Genomic DNA, 20,036 nt, shown 5'->3' on the forward strand with positions numbered 1-20,036 from the left:
GACCTCTGAATATATTAAGATCAATCCTTTGTTTACCATGACTGACCTTGCATTTGCAGCCAGACCATGATTTTCAGGTCGTGCACAATGCCATGGCATGGGTACTGGTGCGTGTAGAAGAGTTGGAAAATATATCATCAAGAGCTCCATTCATGGTGAGCATTTTCAAATTCACCGAAGACTTTGTACAGAACAAACTTACACAGTTTCAAAATACTTTTCAAAATACCTGCATCCCTCCACAGCTCTTGCAATCAGATCTGCCTCCATGCAACACGCAGAGGGACCTGCCCATGAAGATCCTCCCCTCCTTTTTTAATGCATAGAGCTTTCCATATCCTTTTCCATGCATTCTTTTTTTCCTTTTTTTTTTTCTTTTTTTTTTTCCTTGGCCCACTAGGCTCAAAGTAAAGATCTAAAGATTATTTCTCACATCATATATTAGAGAGAAAAAGTTATATATGGCAATAGTGCCTTCCTGATTCAATCCATGAAGGTTATTAAATTTCCATTGTAAATGTGTTATATTCACCTGGGAATGCACTATATCAAACTACTTGCTCTGATACAATCTAATTACATCATTAAAAAACAAACTATTTACTGCCAGTAGTATTTCCATTGTGGGACTACAAAATGCAGACATGCTTACACTGTCATTATAGGAAGGAGGCTACCTGATAAGAGTATGCCATTTAGGATCCTATATGGAACCTATGTGGATCACCCAAGTACCTACATAAAACATGTAAAGCACCAGTTTTGCTATGTAATATTCAAATTATGAATTTGCATTTCACTTTTCCATTATGTCATTGCAGTTAACAAAAGTTCAATGAAAAGTCACTTAAGGAAAATAAAACCATTCTAGCTGTTCCAAGACAATAAATTCTGGGTTTAGTGTCACACTTAAAAATGCAGTGAGAAGGAACAGAAAAACATCAATGCTTCTCCTTCCAAGATTGAAGCTATCATCCTACCATGACTAAGGAATATGCTTCAAGAGACTACTAGAGTCATTTTCCTTGGAAGTACTTACCAAGAAGTCTTGAAGGTTCATACAGCAAGTAACTTAAAAAATTAAGAAATTTAGAGTACCAAGGCTGCTGTTCTTTTTTTTTTTTTTTTTTTTAAAAAAGGCTTGAATTCAAAAAATTGTTTGTTGGGTACAAATATTAAACATATCTATACACTATCAAAAGAGATCAAGAGAACTTTTTAGGCATTATGGTGCTTCTTTGACGTGCATGTATAATGAACTATGGAAAACAAAACAAAACACTGGCTTAGACTTGTAGAGGAGTTCTATACTAGATGAAAACTGAAGTTTGCCTACAATCATGGCATACCCTTGTAGAAGTAACAAACTGGTAATATACAGCAATGGTTAGTAAAGAAACAGAGTTTTGCCAGCACAAAATAATTAATTCTAGACACTAAGAAACTTGGAAATAAGCCAAGGCAGAGTGCAGTTGAAAAAGAACATACAGCAATCTTTCATTCTGGATAGTTCACAGCACTAGGCTTCTGATGAAGTACAACTGAAAGTCATGCAGCTACAAGAGGCTAAAGCCTAAAAAAGTTCTTTGATCACAGTGCTTTAGTTTTATTTAAAAAGGCACCTTTCTAGCATAACAGTTTACTTTCTTCTTCAGACAGATGTGGCAATAATAATTTATTCTTTGGTTTCACATCCAATTTTTTTTACTGCAATAAAAGTAACCAGGCTTCCCAAATGCACAAGGAAACAAAGAGTAAGAGAGGCTTTTGTCCTCCTTGTTGCCCCCTAGATGGGATTGCATCAATGCCAGGTTCTGGTTCAATCTCAACCATATGCACCTTTACAATAGCCTGCCCCAAGATAACCCACATCTCCTGCCTTTGGGGAGATATGATGTATTTCTTACTATTCTCCTGGGATGGTGAGCTACTGGAAACAGCACACAGCTACTGTTCCCAGCCCCGGCAGCACTGAACGGTGCTGGTGGGCTCAGCAGAGTTGGCACTGTTGAGCTGCAGTGGGTCCCCACCTTTGGGACTTTGGTGCAAAGCAGCCCTGCCCTAAAGCCTGCACAGTCACCATCAAAAGCAAAGCAACCAACAGCCAGGTGTTAAAGACATGAAATGTAAATCCTTCATGTCAGTGCTACACACATTACCCAACCACTCTAGAGTTTACGTACTAGAAGATAAAATTAGAAATAAATCTGATTTATGAGCAAGTTTGTTTTACTGTTATATAAATACTAAAAGCAACCACCACTGTCTCTTTGGTAACCTAAAATGCCTCTGCTCAGTGATCAACCACCCCATCTGTGGCTGTGATTAGACACTAATTCATGTGAAAGACAAGGAAGGGGAGGACACACATTAGTTACCAGGCACGTAACAACCTCAGGACACCATAAAAAAGTTTACAATGAAAATTCACAGGCTATCATTACAGATGGGTGCTGCATCCCTTTCACTTCAGTTAAATTAACCAGTTCTAAGTCAATGACCACAGGTTCCCTTTCTCCTGCCAGAGGAAGGAATTGAGGCACAAGTCAAGCCTACACTCATTTTAATTTTTAAGAAAAAAGACTAGTTTTCCATTTTAAATATTTTTCCATTCGGACTATGCCTGAGCTCACAAAACCCTACACTACCCCAGAGCACGAACAACAGTCCCTTCTGTGGCATGTTCTCGCTTTCCTCCAAAGGCAAACAGCCGACCCCTGACAGCACATCTGCTGGCGAGGGACACGAACACCTGCTCGGCCCTCGCCGCCGTCAGATGTCTGCCGTCTACTGTTCACAAACCAGCATGACCTCAGGAGACGCAGAAATGCCAAAAGCTTTTCTCACCAGCGCGTTCTTGAAAGCATTACTCAAGATTAGAGAAACCGCTTCAATAGCTACCGAAATGCAACCAGCACCCTTACAGCGATCGGGGCGCTTATGTCAGTTCTAGAGGGAAACCGCACGCAGCGCAAAACCTCGCAAGCACGATGAAGCAGCTATGGAGACCGATCTCCGTGAGACTGGCGGCGCTCAATCCGAAAATAAGCTAGATTTTCCATAGTCACATGCACACAGAGCAAAAGTTTAAGTAAATAGGAGACCTATAGGTGAGTCCCAAAGGTCAACTGACTCAGGCTCAGTGAGTTATTTCTTCTCTATATCCTAGAGGTAAAAGGAACAAGCAAACTACTGTTTCGGCGTAGGAGTGGTTTCTAACCGCCGTATATAACATAAGGGTATTGCGATGTACAATTTATGTCCGTTACCATACCTGAGACTGGGCCCTCATCCCATTCTTCAGATCTCCTAAAGCGATTTGTTGTAAATCCCATGCAGACATTTACTCCAAAGGCAAAAGCAAATAAAGATATAACCTGCAAAAGCAAAACAGCAGAGTGATCAAACTGTGCAAAAGCCAGGACTTCCAAGCTACGAGCGTTATGATTAAAAGGGCAGAGATGGTCCCTGTACATTCGAGCTCCCCAGCACTGCAGTTCCCATCACTGGAGCAGCAGCTGACAGTCACCGTTTCAGAGGAGCACAAACCAGAAGGGGGTTATGAATAAAACATCTCTTTCTGCAGCTGAAACGCTCCTTTTTGTAGGACCTTATTCAGGAGAGACGGGCTACTCCTCCTCTAAAAGCAAACACGCTCCTTTCCTCCCCTACCTGGTGTAAGTGGAAGCAGCCCTTCTTAGCCATACTAGAGGATTCTTGAAAAGCCCGTGCAGTACCGTCCCTTTTGCTTTATAGTGAGCGCAGAGCTCTGTTTGCTCTGGGAGTTCGGGCTATTAGCTACAAGTAATCCCACCTGGTGAGGTTGACAGGCTCGTGTGATTTGTCCAGGGGGTGATTTCATCATGTTTCACTCACAAATCGCAGCTCCGAGTGCAAGAAGCTCCAGGCATCATCCCTCGCTGCGCCCTCCCCCCAAACACACACACGCACGCTTTTATGTGGTTTCCTCTGGCAAAGCAGGGCTTTCTTCTGTTGCTGCGGCCAATAGCTGTTCCTGCTCATTTTATTCTCCTCGCAGAAGTAACATGGGTAAAAGAGAAACCAAATGTGACTCCATCTGGCTCGGAGAAGAAGAAGGGGAGGGGGGAAAGCTCGCCCAGGCTGTGAAACGAAAATATCCCCAACGCCATCCTCGAGTGGCACAAAACATCGCAGGCATTTCTGCGCAGTGGGACGAGCACAGGGCAGCAACCTGGGCACTGTTCTCATGCTGCGTGGTCGCCGCTCAAGTTCCTGGTTGTTTGCATAGCCGAGTGCCCCAAGCTGGGAGCACGGGGGTATTTTTACAGCTCTAGCCTCCTGCAAGGCACAGAGCGATGGAAACGCACGGTTTTATCGGAAGAGCTGGAAACCACAGCTTTGCAGAAAGGAAAGGAAGCGGCACGTTCCCTCTGCCCCACATTTACCCATTTTCATCAACGACAGCAGAAAGCTCAGCTGTTTGGATAAGTACTTCTATTTACAAAGCAGACAATAATGCTGAGCAGAATTATGGTTGAAATCAGCGGCTTAAATATTGTTTGCCAAGGCAAATTATTTACCAGCGTAGTTTGCTGCTTTTTTGTCTGAGGAGAGCTCCTTTCCTCAAAGTATTTACTAACAATGACATTTAAAGGGACAGAGTCAAGGTTGGTAAGCCTATGGATGGGCTTTTTGCTTCCCCTGGGACCTTGTCATGTTGATACTGGCTCGAAGGAACATGTTTTAATTTTCTTCAAACCATCTTGCAATATCAAGTACATACAATTCGGAGCTTTGTTGGGAAGTACCTTTTACCTGCTGCAAAATCTGTCCCTCCCCACTACGTAGCTTTGCAGGGCAGAGGTTCCCCTTTGCTACCCACATCTCATCTGCCTGCTCCCCTGGCTAGGAGCTGATCCTTTTTTATGCAATTTCTTAACCAAAGTGGCTCCATTGTGGAGCTGAATCTTTGCACTGCAAGCCTCAGGGAAATGTAATTAGTCTGGGATGACCTCAGTCTTAGCTATACCAGGACACTGCATTCCTCTCCTTGCACAGAGCAGGGGTGTGAAGTCAAGACCCATCTTCAGATGTTCACTTCATCACTAGCTCAGTGGAAACTGAAATAAACAGCTGAAATATAGGCTGCATTGTATGCTGAAGGCACTCTTTCTGGAGAAAAAAGAAAAAAAGAAAAAAAAACTGTGCACGGAGGTCTAGAGAAAAGTAAATGACCACAATTTTTACTAGATGTTCCTATAACATTACTCACTCTTAGCATCTGGTATATACTGTGGTTAAACACCTTCACCCACGAGCCCTAAGTAAGTACATCAGTGCATGACAGCAGCAGAAGGGAAACCAAAGGTGTCACACACAAAATTACACAACGGTGTTACATATCTCAGCTGATGAAGTTCAGGATTTGATAGGCAAAGCATGAGAATCAGCAGACCAAGCTCTCCTCCAGCCTGGGACCCTCAGGTCACCAAGTGATCCAGGCAAAACACAACTGGATTTTCAAAACTAGTTACCAATATTGAGTGACCAAGCCAATATATCCAACCTCGGTTTCAGAGATGCTGAGCCCTTACAGCTCCTGCATATCTTCCTAATGTGCAGGTGCTCGTTTTTTTCAAAAGAAAGTTCCTACAGAAGTTAAAAATGACCACCCAGAAAAAAGAAGCAAGAAACAAAACCAAAACATACAGCAACATAGACTTCTTCTACTGAATTTAAAATATACATTTCATTTTTTTCATTCATGTAACATCTCTAGAGCTTGTAGACTGAATGATTTCATGATAACAGACCTCATTTTAAGTTTTCTGGTCTACACTACAAGAATCTTTTATTATTTAACCTCCTCCATAATATCATTTGAGAACTACAGACGACAGTGACTCTAAACTGCTAATATTTTTCTTATGTGTTATGTAAGACACAATTTCCAGTAGCTCTGGACTGACCACATATGCAGATGTACAACCATCTTTTTGTAACAAGGATTCTGCCCGAAGCCACCCCACAGATGCACAAGGAACTTATTAGCATAAATAAGGTTTAATGATTTTGTTCAGGGAAAATTTCACTGCTGGGATCACTGGCAATTAACTTTTTAGCAATTAATTGCCATTTTACTCATCAGAAGAAGAAAGAATAAAGTAGAAATAATGTGTTCCTGACCCTTTGGTCATGCAGTGGTTCAGTACAAGTTTTAGGGCCTGAATTGAACACTTTAAAAAGGAATTTTAACAAGATCAACAGAAGATGAAGTGCACCTTTCTCAGTTTCTGTGCATAAGGACTGGCCTTTATGGCTGTTGAATATATATGATGGTACTCATTATTATTTAACTCAGAATGCAAAACTTCCATCCAGCCACTAGGTGACACTTTAAAAGAGAAGTTCATGCCGTGACATTTACAGAGTTACAAGAATTCCTGTTCTATTTTTCCAGCATTAATAAAAGAAGGGCAATATTTGCAGTCTTGTATAAAATCAAATTTTCTGGATTTTTTGTAATGGGAAAGGATAATGCAGAGATACCAAGTATATTGGCTGAATCACAGGTTGGGGATACAGTGTGCTCGAATAAAATGAACCTTTCTAGCTCCTTATCTCCACATTGCATTACTGGGTGCAGCACATCAGCCACATAAGGTGACCTAGGTGAAAGTTTCCAGTATCCTTGATAGCAACATAAACAGCAGGAAGGTGAAGGACTTTGCCAAAATGCCTCAAAGCTCTCTCCCCCTGTATACACCTTCTACATATAGCTGTGGCCAAGAAGAAAAGGCTTGTCAGGTAGATGAAATGTCAACTTCACAGAACAAAACCTTTTGATGAACTAGGAATTCAATTGCAAAACTCAAGCAGTATCCATGCTGAGTGCCCTCAGACACAAGTACTGTGAAAGCAAACAATCTTCCAGAAGCTGAAGCAACCCTGGGAAGATGTGAGCACTCGCTGAAAGCACCCCAAGATGTTTGGGAGGGAGGGTGATGGCCTGTGATGAGACCAGCCTGGGATGCGATTTCAAATGTCTGGCAAGTTTGCTTGGAAAACAAAAACATAAAACGTGATCATGAAGAGTAGGTGAGGACACAGATGTTCATATGGATACGTAAATAGGGAAGCAGGGTATAGAGGAAAAGAAAATATTAGCAGGCACAAGGGTCACAAGGTGTAGGGGCCACACCAGTCTCCTGCTATTCCATAAGACTGAGAAGACCCACAGCCCAGGCTGTGCTCATGAAAGTACCTGTTTATGAAGTGCCTCAGAACACCACCCGCCAGTGCCTGACAGCTTAACGAATACCTCTCCAATTATCTGTCTGATTATCTGTCTGCTCATCACCGCCGGAGGAGAAAGGTATGCAAACCATGTTCTCAGGTGCACCCAAGGAGCGGGCTGAGAAAAACTTTCTAGGCCAGAAAGATCCATAAAGGGGTGCCAGACCCTCAGGGAGGATCACGGATGAATTAAAGTCTTCAGAATTGCAGCTTGCTGCAGCCCAGCCCCTGAGGCACAAGGTGCCTTAGGCACCTACAGGCCCATCAGCATTTCTGAGCACCCTACGCAATGCCTGCAGGGTTCACGGGGCTGGGAGCTGAGGGCCCGAACCCGTACAGAACCTCACTGAGGACGACCAGCAGAGCACATCGTGTCCTCCTCACGTTGCCCGGCTGGGATAGCTACCAAACATGGACCGTAGATGTGTTGGGTTGGGTGCCTGTCCCAAACTGAGCCTACACACACTGCCTACCCTGAGACAGAAGAGGAATCACTGACCTAAGGGGGGATCCGCGTCCCAGCTCTGCTATACTCATGTAAAACACTCACATGCTCACTGGAATGAGGACTGAAACCCCAGTGGTGGCCTGGTGAATGAAGGAGGGCATAATGCCTTACAGGAATAAATTCTCCCACCCTCCACATCCTCTATGACAGATTTGGTGGCTGTGGGCTTGGTGAGAGCACTGCAGCTCCTGAAGCTGCCGGGATGCCCATGAAGGGATTTAGCTCAAGCATTACACACAAGCAAAGCAAGGTTTATATCAGAACCACATCTTCTATTGTAGCAGCTACATTAGATGAAAACCAGACAAGTTTTCAATGACCTGTAGAAAGCTGTGTGTGCCTGAGAGCCTGTCTTTCCTTCCAGCAGTACTGCAGCTAATAGACCAGCTGGTCCAACACAGGGTGTTACACCTCACCCTGAGAGCCACACGTACATCTGCAATAGCATTAACACTACCCCAACATGCATACTTTCATCATCTTCAAAGGAACTAACATGTTCTGAATTCAGTTTCTGGACAATATGATTATTATGAAGCAGCACAACTACTCTACTGAAATGCACTGGGAGTTCGTAACTACATTTCTTAAGATAATCAGACATAAAAATTCTAGCATGCAGCAGAATGAAAACTGTTCTGCGATGAAAAATTGCTTCTTTATGGAGGAGAAAAGTGAGTGAAACAGGCAGTCAAAGAGCCCACATGTGTTTTTAATGCAGCCTGTGCAAGGCTAAGCATATCTTCAGGTATTCATCTTTGCTTTTGGCTGGTTGAGATGGTGGCCTGGTATCACAGGTGTCCACCAACAGCTCCACAGTTGTCTTTTGAAAAGAGCTGTAGGCTTGGATGGTGTAAAAATCACCCACCATCCTTGATGTCTTGAAGGCCTTACATGGTACCATACACATGCCACACAATCACTGTTAACTTATTTGAGCTTTTCAAGTGATACAAGTTATTCCATTTTATGATAACCATAGGAGTTCAGAAATAATGACTTAAAGCTAAAAAGAAGAAAAAGAAAAAAAAAAAGAAAAGAAATAGCAAAGCTGGTGATGTGTCTTAAAAATGCAAGCAAGCAGGTTTTCAAGACTTCACGTCATGATCCTACTTTCTTTACATAACTTGTTTGAACATCCTTTACCATGTTTGAACCTTTTTCAGTGGAATATAAGCTTTGAACTTCCTGGGTATCTAAAACTTCTTGTGAGGACTTCTACAATAATCCTGTAACATCTCTCTCCTACTTAATCATATTTACCCTCAGCCCAAACTCCATTTTGGCACACTTTTCAAGCTCAAGGCTTGGTTATGATTAAAAAATTTCCAAGTGCTAATCTCTTCCCTACAAGTAAAATGTGGATATAATTAATACTGCTCTGTTTACTCTCAGTTGTTTTCTTTGCCAAACAAGAGTTTCTATTGGTTTGTTTTAAATCTCTCTCTCTCTTTTTTTTTTTTTTTTTCTAATGCTTTTGGCACTTTGATCAAGAAAGAAATATTTTAATTGATATTTTTCTTCTCGTTAATCTAAAAAACCACTGGTATTTTCTAAATAGCAAAATCCTATTTGATTTCAGTTTAAAGAGATATGTCACTATGAATAACTTTCTCAACTTGCCCCGTAGTTGGAGCTTTGGACATCCATGCTCTCCAGCATCAATACTTGTTCTGGGGAAGAAGCAAAGTGAAAGCAGGCTGGAAACAGGATCCCTCCACAGCAAACAGGGACATGCCCTGCTTGGGCATTTGGACATATTTTTCTTTTGTTTCTATAGTTGCACAAGGAGGCATTTGAAGACTGAAGAACTGGCTGCTCTTACGGTGACCTGTAAGTGTCTGTACCTATGAAAGCTTTTTTGGCATGGTGAAGGGATGCATGAACACAACTGCAACGCTGCAGGCCAGTGACAGTCTGTGACACTGCTGCTGTTCAACAAAAAAGGCCATCTGGGGCTTGAACCTGCTTCACACGAACACAAGTCTGGTTCATTTGCTAAGAGGCATAGGACCTTTATAAAGAGCAGGAACTCTGCTAAAAACAAGTCCTGTAGAAATCAGGACAGCCTGAAGAAGAGATGTCTGAAGGCAGGGGGGTGTTAGAAATAAAAGAGAAGGAAAGAAAAATAATTATTAAACATTGGCTAAACTTCCTGATCTGATTCACTGACATTCACACAGGAGGACACAATAGCAGATGAACAAGGTTCTGCTTAAAGAAAAACATATAAAATGAGGACGCAGGTAACGCTGTCACAGACTTAGATCCATCTGCAAGCTCATTCTGGAGGGACTGTTTTATCTCACCATTGAAATACACACCTTTATACCACAAGCTTAAGCTATCCCCAGCTACTGGAAGAAGTGAGGCGTTTGAATAACTTGGAAATAACTGGATTCTCTGCTCTTTTCCTTCAGAAAACAAATGAAACCAGCAGGTACAGTCCAGATACCAAGCATCTATCAGTAGTCCTAGCAGACTGGCTCATCCTTGCCATCACTCCCACCCCTCTTACTCCAAAAAAACACTCCTAGGAACACATGATGAGTTTAAAAAAAAAAAAAAAAGGTAAAAGAAACTCCCGTTCACAGATTTTTGCATAAGTTCAGTGCCCCAGTCCTCAGCCCTGGAAGCAGCGTGTTTGTGAGATGCAGTGAGCTGCAAGCTGCTACTGCTTCTGAACCCCAACCTGGGTAATGTCAATGAGCAGCATCCCTTGGCCAGGGGACAGCAAGGAGCAGAGCTTCTCGCCTCTCTTCCCTCCCACGTGCTGCCAGGGAGCAGCAGCACCGCTGCACACGCTCAGCTCTCTGCCTTTCTGACCGGGCATCTGCCGCTGCCTGTTTTAATGGCAAAGCACAAAAGCTTTAAACAATTGCATATTACTTTTTAGGTCATTTCAGACAGATGGGCCATTTTCCAAGCATCACAAATTTTCCTAAGTTCAACTGTGTCAGCACCGCTTCAGTTGCACGCCAGCTTTTTTTTTTTTTTTTTTTCTGATTACGGCCGAGTGCAAAGATGACAAATGTAAGCACAAAGGGAAAAACATCCTGTTGGAACAGTACTCCCTGTTTTCTCAGGGTGAGAAAAGTATAAGCAACATTTCAACAACAAAACAATGAGATCCATTGCTAGAATTTATTATTTTTTAAACCCGTATCATAATGTGGAACTGAACACATTTCAAGCTCTGCAGGAGTGCAATATGAAAAAGAAAAAAAAAAATGAAGGAAAGTGCTAGAAAGCAAACATTTTCTAGCATGGTTTTGCATCAGGATTATCAGTGTTTTTTGGTTGTTATTGCAAATTCTTTTCTCATCTATTTAGCATAAAACTTTGGAAAAGAATAGAGTAATTTTTTATGGATTAAACAAGTTGACTACAGCAAAACCAGCCACTTAAATATTAATTGATTTCTTCAGTGTTTTAAAGCAGATAATCTTACTAAGTTTTGCTTCTCTAATTCATTTTTTTCATCTAACTATACATAATTTTCAGAAATAATCTGCTCCTCGGTTTATTGATTGCTGACTACTGTATAATAAAAGCAGCTCTGCTTCACTCAGCTTTCACAGAAGACATATATTTCTCCTCCCCACCCCAGTAAATCCCTTTTCCATAACAGACAACACTGAAGTCAGCTCGAAATTATATTTGTTGAAGCTTTTCAAAGTAGAGACAGATGTTCCTGGGCACTCACAGAGAGCCTGCAAAACAGCTGGGGCTATTTAATTTAGTGTCCTTTCACTGCCTGTTGCTGCCCCTTCTCTAAGATGCTGCAACCTTGGAAAGCACTGTCCATTCAAATGCAATGTAAAATGGACTCAAGTAAAATACAGATCTGGGGAAGAGACTGAAGACACCTCCTTTTCCAGCTTTTTTTTCCAGCTTTACCAGCTGAAGAAAAAGTCTCTCCTTCTGCCTGCTGTCCTCACTCAAGTCTACAAACTCAATCATCCATTTGGGTGAGAAGTTGCCCTCCCTAGCTGCCTCTCTCCATCTCCTCTGCACCACACAGCACCAGCTGCAGGAGTTTTACTGCTCAGCTGATCTACCTCCAGCCTGGTGCTCAGGAATACTATGATTATATCACCTTTAAAAAAAAAAAAAAAAAAGAAAGAAAACAGACCTTGGGTAAAGGAGAAGGGATAGGGGATGGGCAGTTGAAGCAGGCAGGCGGGGAGCAGCAAGCTGAAATCAGAAGAGGAGCATCCCTATCCCTTAGGCAAACCAGGTTCACTTTGCACTGAGACAAGAGCAGGAGCACGTACATGGTTCCCCTATAGTAGCTTTAGCTACAACAGCTGTTTGGCAAATGAGTATCAGACTAAAACCTCATGTTCATACCCCTGCTTGTAGGTAACCTGAGCCTGCTAAAACATCTGCTTGGTTCTGTTGATAATTCAGCATGTTTTGGGAAGGTATGAGACTAAAAAATGAAATCAGGAAAGCTTCTGCTTTCATTGCTTGCTGCTCTGATGCATTATAAATAAAATAAATAAACCAACCTCAATGCCACAGTCTATAAGGCCAGGTGGAAGTGCAGCCAGATCCCAGGACTGTGTTAAGGAGCTGGGACAGAGGGCACAGGGCAGAGGCATGGGAAGCTTTTGGAGGCAGAAGCTTCAGCAAATAAACCAGGCTTGACACCAACAGTAACAACTGCCAGGCACCCAATATCCCATTAAAGAAAGAGCTATATCCTAAAGTCCATGGGGAAAAAATAGGCTGGCTGGGCAGAGCAATGGAAAAGCAGGAAAAGTCATTTTGGATATGGAGGCGAAAGAAGAGAATACTTTAGGAGAACTGAGCTTTGGAGGCTCCAAAAGAGGGAATATCTCATTCTTGTTTTCTCTTCTGGGGGACCAGATGGGAGAAAACCATGCCTGATCCCTAGTCTATTGTATTGCTCCCTTTCAGTTGTGCGCTAGTGCAAAAGTCCAATATTAGTTAAGGGACATTAAAAAATTGAAGCCTATTTAGGTGCATTGAATTTATGTGGTCAAGCACAAATGACCTGAGTAATAAATCCTTTGGGGCTTGGCAGCCAGATGAGATTTGGACCCTTTAAGTTGTTTCCTTTAAGAGAGGACTTAGATTGTGGCATCAAGCAATTCTTTGGTACAATCCTGTCGTTTACAAAGAATGTACGAAAAATGCTGTTTCCCTGAGCACAGAAAGGAATCCTATTGTTCTGGATATCCAAAAGCACTTAAGGGCTTCTTACATTTATGCTGAATGCCATCAGCTCCAAGGGAATTTCACCTGACCTCATAGCAGTGATCCCTTCCTTCTGTCCCACCCCAGGCACAACCTTGTTTCTTGTTTGCCTGTCCTCTTCACTGCCACTTTAGCTGTGCTGGCTGCAGTACAGAAAGAAAGGAAAGCAAAAACTTACAGATGATGCAAGCTTAATTACTTATAAAGTGTTGTTTCATCAGGACACTTTCTCCATACCCCAGAAAATATTTTCAAGCTGTCACATTCATCAGTGGTAGCAGGCACATAGTCAATACAACTGAAAATGTTCTACTCCAAGGAGAAATATACAGCAATAAGGGAGTAAATATTCTATAGATAGTAATTTCTACCTTAAGTTTCACTTTATTCTCTTTGCACGTTTTACTGCTAGTTGTCAGGAGTGTTGGTGCCTGCTGCGGCAACAAAATCTCATCCTACTTCACCAAAATCTTGTCCCGCCTCAAGGACTCCCACTTAAATAAGGCAGTTTAGAGCAATCCAGCAAAATTGATCTCTTTGAGTTAAGTCAATGAATACACAGGGGTGGGATGGGGTGTCTGTAGGCTGTATGCCTCCCCTTCGTTTTGTTATGCTGCTTGCAAAGTGCAGAGGGAAGTGTTCAAGTCCTGTCCCAGGTTTGCACTGGGCTCTCTGGAAAACATGGAGCAATTCCCTAGGAAGAGCCTCTGGAGATGTCCTACCTGTGCACTCAGCACTACATGTGTTTGTCCCTTGCAAATTATCCCTGACTGGCAAAAAAAAATAATAAAAAGTGACCTGGTGGGTTAGCTTGTGAGTAAACAAAAGCACATGGACCCATCCTGGAACACCTCCCCATGGGCCAGCCCTGGCCAAGTGCAAGCAGCATGGCCCAACAGCATATGAAGCATGCCCTGGCCTTGTCCCTCTGTCTGTTTGTGTTTTGACGGGTGCCAATACAAAGCCAGAAGCTTGGATTTTGGCTTTAGGTAAAAAAGCCTGCATGAACAAAGTGTTTTTATCCAATACAGTTAATATAAACCAAGTTCTTTGAGTGGTACAGAGACAAGAGGAGGGACCACAGCTGAAGGTACTGTTTAACAGTGAACAGCAAGAAATAAAGAGCTACAAAGAGAATAGAAAAGGAAATTGTAGTAATGGGGATGGGGTGTAGCTGCTGTGAGGGAGAGGGTTTCAGCAGACAAATGGCAGGAATAGCTCTGGCCATGTTCTGCAAATAATGTGCAGATTGCTACACCAGAGCACATGGGAAGACAAAATAAGGTTATATTCAAGGATGAGCTTCCAAGAACACTCTCTCACATACACACATAAAAGGAAAAAAAAAAAAAATAGCCAATGAAGAGTTGAACGACAGCAAAGCCAAAGATGGTTTCCAACACTCCAAGACGTCCGGGTTAAAAACTTTAAATAGACAAAAAAATATACACAAACAGAAGATCAGAGAGTGAGAGGCCAGAAACATGTAAAACTATGTGTTATGCATGCACAATGATAGAAGGACAAGAGTTTAGGCTTCTGTATGGGGTGTCTGTGTTGGGGTTTTGGTAGCGGGGCCTGAAGGGGCCTCTGTGAGGAGAGGCCGGCCCCATGCTGGACACAGCCACTTCTGGCCAGCTCCAGCAGACACCTCAGGCCATGGCTGAGCCCAACAGCCGAGCTGGTGGTGCCTTGGTGAAAACTGATTTCAGAAAGGGCAAAAAACACTGCACAGGCAGAGAGAATAAATAAAAATGTGAGAGAAACTGCCCTGCAGACACCATGGTCGGTGAAGGAAGGAAGGAGTGGAGGTGCAGAAATCCCCCTGCAGCCCACGGAGAGGAGGACCATGGTGGCACAGTGTGTTCCGTGCAGCCCATGAAATAAACCAAATTGGAGGTTTATAGCCTCCCTGTCCTTACCTCAGCCCACGAGCTTTTCTACCTGATGGTATGAAATCAGATAAGCAAAGGAGAAAGTGTGAAGATGAAACTTTTTAGTGACTTCCTAATAGAAAGTGTGGAAGGAAGGCATAAAGTTTCCTACACAAGTGGAGGGTGGCTGGGCAGGAATTGTATTTGGAAGAGGAAGCATCTGGAGACAATTTCTCTGCTAGTCACAGAAGTAAGGAAAATCCATTCTACGCTATTTGGCTCAAATGGGGCTACAACACTGGAGCTGAGCATATGTGCTAGTATTGTATAGTTTTAATCGCTTTTCTTCCAATTATTCATGTACAGCACCAACAATTTTAACTCCTAAGCATTTCTTCATTTCTGGAGACAAAATGAATAGTTTAAAATATGAAGACTGCTAGGACAGAAGATCATTTACCGTGGATCTTTCTCATGGAATTTAAACAGTACACAACAGCAAACTATTTCTCCAATGCCAGTAGGGCCTATATTTGTTTATACTGGAACAGGCTCCCCAGGGAAGTGGTCACTGCACCGAGCCTGACTGAATTTAAGAAGAGATTGGACTGTGCACTTAGTCACATGGTCTGAACTTGGGTAGACCTGTGCGGTGTCAAGAGTTGGACTTGATGATCCTTAAGGGTCCCTTCCAACTCAGGATATTCTATGATTCTATGATTCTATGATCTATCTATGTATGTTTCTTTGACAGCTACCCTGTTCTCCATCAGTCTAAATGAGTGGAGCACACACAGTTTCATGGGTTTTGAGACAACAAAAGCCTGTGAGATTTGGTCTGACACCCTGCAAACGTGGCTGCCTTTTCAGCAGGTGGTGAGCCCAAGATGGGGCTGCACTGGGAGCTTTGAACGCCCCCATTCAGTGAGGTGCAGAAGAGGTTGAGGATGCCTCCAGCTTCACAAGCACATGAAAACTATTTTATGCTGGTGTACCAGCAACAACAGCTGTGGCTCCTTTTCCATAAGTAACCTGTTAATTTAGTGAAGCACCATGAATAAACACTTAAAATACCATATGTGGAAATTCAGACAAGGTGGTGCTGGCCTCAGGGCTGCCAGGAGCAGTCTCATGCCACCACCTTTCAGTGATCTCCCAGAACTAGTTGATACTTCGCTTCTAGTTCAACTGATGTCAAAAGGATCACATTTGGCATCCCCAGGTAAAGCCTGCTATGTGAGAACACTGTTAGGAACAGCTACAGCTTTCAAGAATGACGCTAACATATATTTAGCTATCTGGCATTCAAACTTAGCTATCATCCTTTGTAAATATTTGGGAACCTGCCTGCTGCAATGACTTTAAACTCATAGTTTAACCATCATATTACATCCTTTGAAGTGAGGAAAAAATTTGTAGAATACAAAATTGAGTATTATTTTGTTTTCTTAACATCCTATACAGGCCAGCCTGCTTAGAGTAAACATTTCTATAACTTTGGACTTCAAGAGACATTCTTTCTTAATCTAAAAATGCCCATACTCATCCCTAAACAGTTAAGGTCAATTGTGGGCAGCCCCTGTAAGGGGCAGAGTCAGCCTCTTTCTTTTATTTTCTTTTAGGTACACAGAGCTCCAGCTGACCCCACTGCCTCTCCCTACCCAGCACAGTCAGTACTGATGGATGCTGAAAGGAAGATGCAGGGATCAGTAGCAATTAGAACAATTACAGTTAAAATCTAAGCAAATCAGAAGCAAAAGAGACTCAAAAGAGGGACCCAATGATTATTACTTCAGAATCAGACTAATCAAAAACATTACAACTCCAACCATACAAAGAACTGCAAGGCAGGCACTGTTTTATTTACTCCTTATGAACTTGTGCCTCTAATCAGCACTTTACACCTGTAGCATAGGGAGTTAGGGGGAAAAAAAATAGATCTTTGAGATGTTATTGCCCTGATTAAAGAAATTCATACATTTCCTTCAGGGAAAATAAATAAATAAATAAGGCTTAAGCAGAGATGCCTGTAATGGGAACCCTATTGAGACAGATTGCCTTTAAGCCCAACACTTCGCTAGTGAAGCTCCAGACAGTGAAGATTTTAATATAAATCAAAAGCCAGGTGGTGTGGGAGCTAAAGTCATAAGTAGTTGTTTGCATAATATTAATATTGCAGGAGGTAAATACAAACAAAACAAGTTGCTTTGCTTGTATATGTACTGGATGCCAAATTTAACATTGCTATAAGGTAAGAAGATACCAATGGCAGTTTATATTTAAAAGATGAAGAGGGAAGGCTATCTTCATAAGGTAAAACAAGCTTTAAGAGATGATTTTTCAAACAGACTTACTTCTATGTGCATTAAACAATGCTTTCTATTTTAATTATGAATCAGAGGAGTTCCAACATCACTCCTAAGCACACATTGAACCGACTCTCAACTTGCCAAATCCCAATCCAAGCTACACTTGGCAAAAATACACTCACACTACTTCATAGCCTGCCTTTGCTTGTAATTATATTTACTTCAGACTACTTCAACAAGCCAGAAAAACACGGGGGGCGGAAAGGAGGGAAGATGCGCCTACCGTACCAGTACCAGTGGGTCTTTTTTCTCCATGACTGAGGTTTGATGTGGAAACTCCGCTTTGCCCTGGCCCCTGCAGTGGCTGCCCTGGCCCTGGTCCGGCTGGCAGGAGGCTGCCCGGCCGCCTTGGGCTTGGGAGCTGAAGTCAGGGTGCCAGCTGCCCCGGCAGGACAATGGCTCCATTGGGAGATAGCTTGGGGACAAAGGCGCTGCTTTCAGGGTTGATTTTATATGCACACATGTGACCTTTGCCTGAAATGACTCTATGGAAAGCATCCCTGTCCTGAAGATCCGCTTTCAAATGCAGCGGACTGATGTGCCTCCTTAATCTGTTCTTTTTTTTTGTTGTTTTTTGGCTACAGATGCCTCAGGAGAGGTCATGTGCATATAACAAGGTGGTGCTGAGCTCTTTCTAATTATTTAGTGGTGCCGTTCAGTAACTGATAGGGTTATTTTCTTCACTTTCAAAGTTAGCTGGAGTATTTTTATCTGCTTTTAGATATTTAGCTACAAAACCAAAGAGTCCTAACTTCCAATCCTGAGCCATCCCACAAGCCTCTCCCAAGTTCAGCCAGCTTTGCTAGAGCACATATAGCTTTAAATGCATGCACCCAGACACAAACAACAGTCTTTGGATTTTTAATGGACTTGCAGGATGTTTTTATATATTTATATAAAAATCCTAAATTGTAAATGTGATCTTTAAGTATTTTTGAGGCTTCCTACTTTACTGGATATAAAATAGAAGCGATCAACATTTAGCATACTGGAAATCTAGATATTGCTATAGCTGGGCTGGTGGAGGAGAGACGAGGGAGTTTATCACCCTGATATAAGGATACTGCAGCAAAAACTGCAGCTGAGACAGGTCAAAGGAAGGTCCCTTGGAGTGCTTCTTTGTTACGTTATAGGGAAGATTAATAGCAGTATGCCTCTTTAAGTCTAGATAACATTTTCCATTGTAAGATCTTGATTTTTGCTGTTTATTACTCTGACAAACTAACATTTTCATCAACCATTTTTGTGCTGGAAAGTATGTGGCATTTTTTAATCTATTTTTAATTTAAGACAAAATATGCCAGCTATTTTTCAGAATTAAAACAAAGGGTGAATGCTCTGCTCTACTGACGTTAAACACATTTCCCTGTTCTTTCCATAAACAAATCTAGGGATTATATACCCTAGAAGCAACAGATTGGATTTGGGGGGACCAGGGAAGAATGGCCTTTGTGAAGTGAATATGTTCATCCATCCCTACCAAATTCCAACTGGGTTTGACCAAGTCATAAATCTTCGAGAAATCTTTGTGTATGCTCAGCCCCGTGTGTGACTTGCTCACATTTAACCACTGCTCTCTCTGAAGGTCATCTTCCCTGGGTGTCTTTGAGCCCCTTACAGACCACAGGGTGCACTGCAGGTTTATTTCAAAAAAAATATTTAAAAGGTGCTCACAGTCACAACTGGATGAAGGATTGGGTCACCCCCCTGCTGCCAGCACAGCTACAGTTTTAGTTGGCCACATCTTTCCTGTAAATGCCTGTGCTTGTACATGCCGGTGAAGGGGATTCCTTGTCCTGAAATAAATACTACACCATCCCCCAAACTAACCCTCCATGAAATCTCCCCGTTGACTCCCACTCCATCCTCCCTGCTTCTTCAAGTCCCTTCCCTCACCATCGGTCCTTCGAAATGCCCACACTGAGAGGAGGATAACACCAGTGCTTCGAGCAGCTGCTAGATGGGTGGCGGGTCCTCTACTGGAAAAGAAACAGGGCAGCTGTTGAACAGACACAATGTAAGGGTCCCCTACAATGCAGAGACCGACAAAGCACAGAGATTTCAAGTACTTGATACTGAAATCTTAAAATATCATGCCAGTATCTTTCTACGTCAGCTCCAATAATTTTAGCTACAAATCCAATTAGAATTAGAAGTGCTAACTGCAAACATTTGCACTTTTAAATTTTTATTATTATTATTTTATTGAACATTTTGCAAGGTCTAGCAGCAAGCTATCTGAACATCCTACAACACAAGGGAGCAGCAAACAAAGGATTGAAGAAGAAGAAGAAACAAATTAGCAAACTGACACAAGGTCTCCCCACCTCATAGCAGGCTGTTCCCAGCATTGTACTCCCTAATATTTGATTTCCATTTAAACGAGGATGCCCCTTGTTTCCCTTAGAAGCTATCATGCAGCCTGTTGTGCCACTGAAGTTTTTTTTATCCTTTGATCCCCATCTGACTTTAATCTTTTTTTTTTTTTTTAATTTCAGCTTATCACTTCTAGCTATATTGCTGCCCCAGGAAAATGCATCAGTTCTACAGCAGAGGGACAATACATTTTCATAAGTGCTCTGCTGAATGGAGACAAGTTTACATAACAAAACAAATGGCTTCTGCACATTTACAGAATTTATGTCTTACCAACATTTGGAGACAATCCCAATCTTCCCCACTTAGTCTCCTTCCAGCACTGTTAGCAGGTACTAGCATGATTTAACATTCCCCAATATATTAATTGCAATCTGAAAACATTTTAGTAGCTATTTACCCCTG

At 42.3% G+C, this 20,036-nt stretch overlaps 1 protein-coding gene across 8 annotated transcripts in view; it reads right to left on the reverse strand.

The window, feature by feature from the left end:
- The window catches only part of ENPP2 (ectonucleotide pyrophosphatase/phosphodiesterase 2), a 72,106-nt gene extending 54,442 nt beyond the window's left edge, over positions 1 to 17,664 (reverse strand). For 4 of the 8 annotated variants that reach the window (XM_068672561.1, XM_068672560.1, XM_068672556.1 and 1 more), the window contains exons 1-2: positions 17,484 to 17,664; positions 3,275 to 3,377 (exon numbers count right to left, since the gene is read on the reverse strand). In XM_068672561.1, the coding sequence (XP_068528662.1) occupies positions 3,275 to 3,377; positions 17,484 to 17,660 (280 nt within the window). In that variant the 5' untranslated portion in view covers positions 17,661 to 17,664. The other 4 variants (XM_068672562.1, XM_068672558.1, XM_068672557.1 and 1 more) reach the window with 3 other exon arrangements.
- Positions 17,665 to 20,036: the final 2,372 nt, after the last annotated feature.

The sequence above is a fragment of the Anas acuta genome, chromosome 2, assembly GCF_963932015.1.
Source record: "Anas acuta chromosome 2, bAnaAcu1.1, whole genome shotgun sequence".
NCBI lineage: Eukaryota > Metazoa > Chordata > Aves > Anseriformes > Anatidae > Anas > Anas acuta.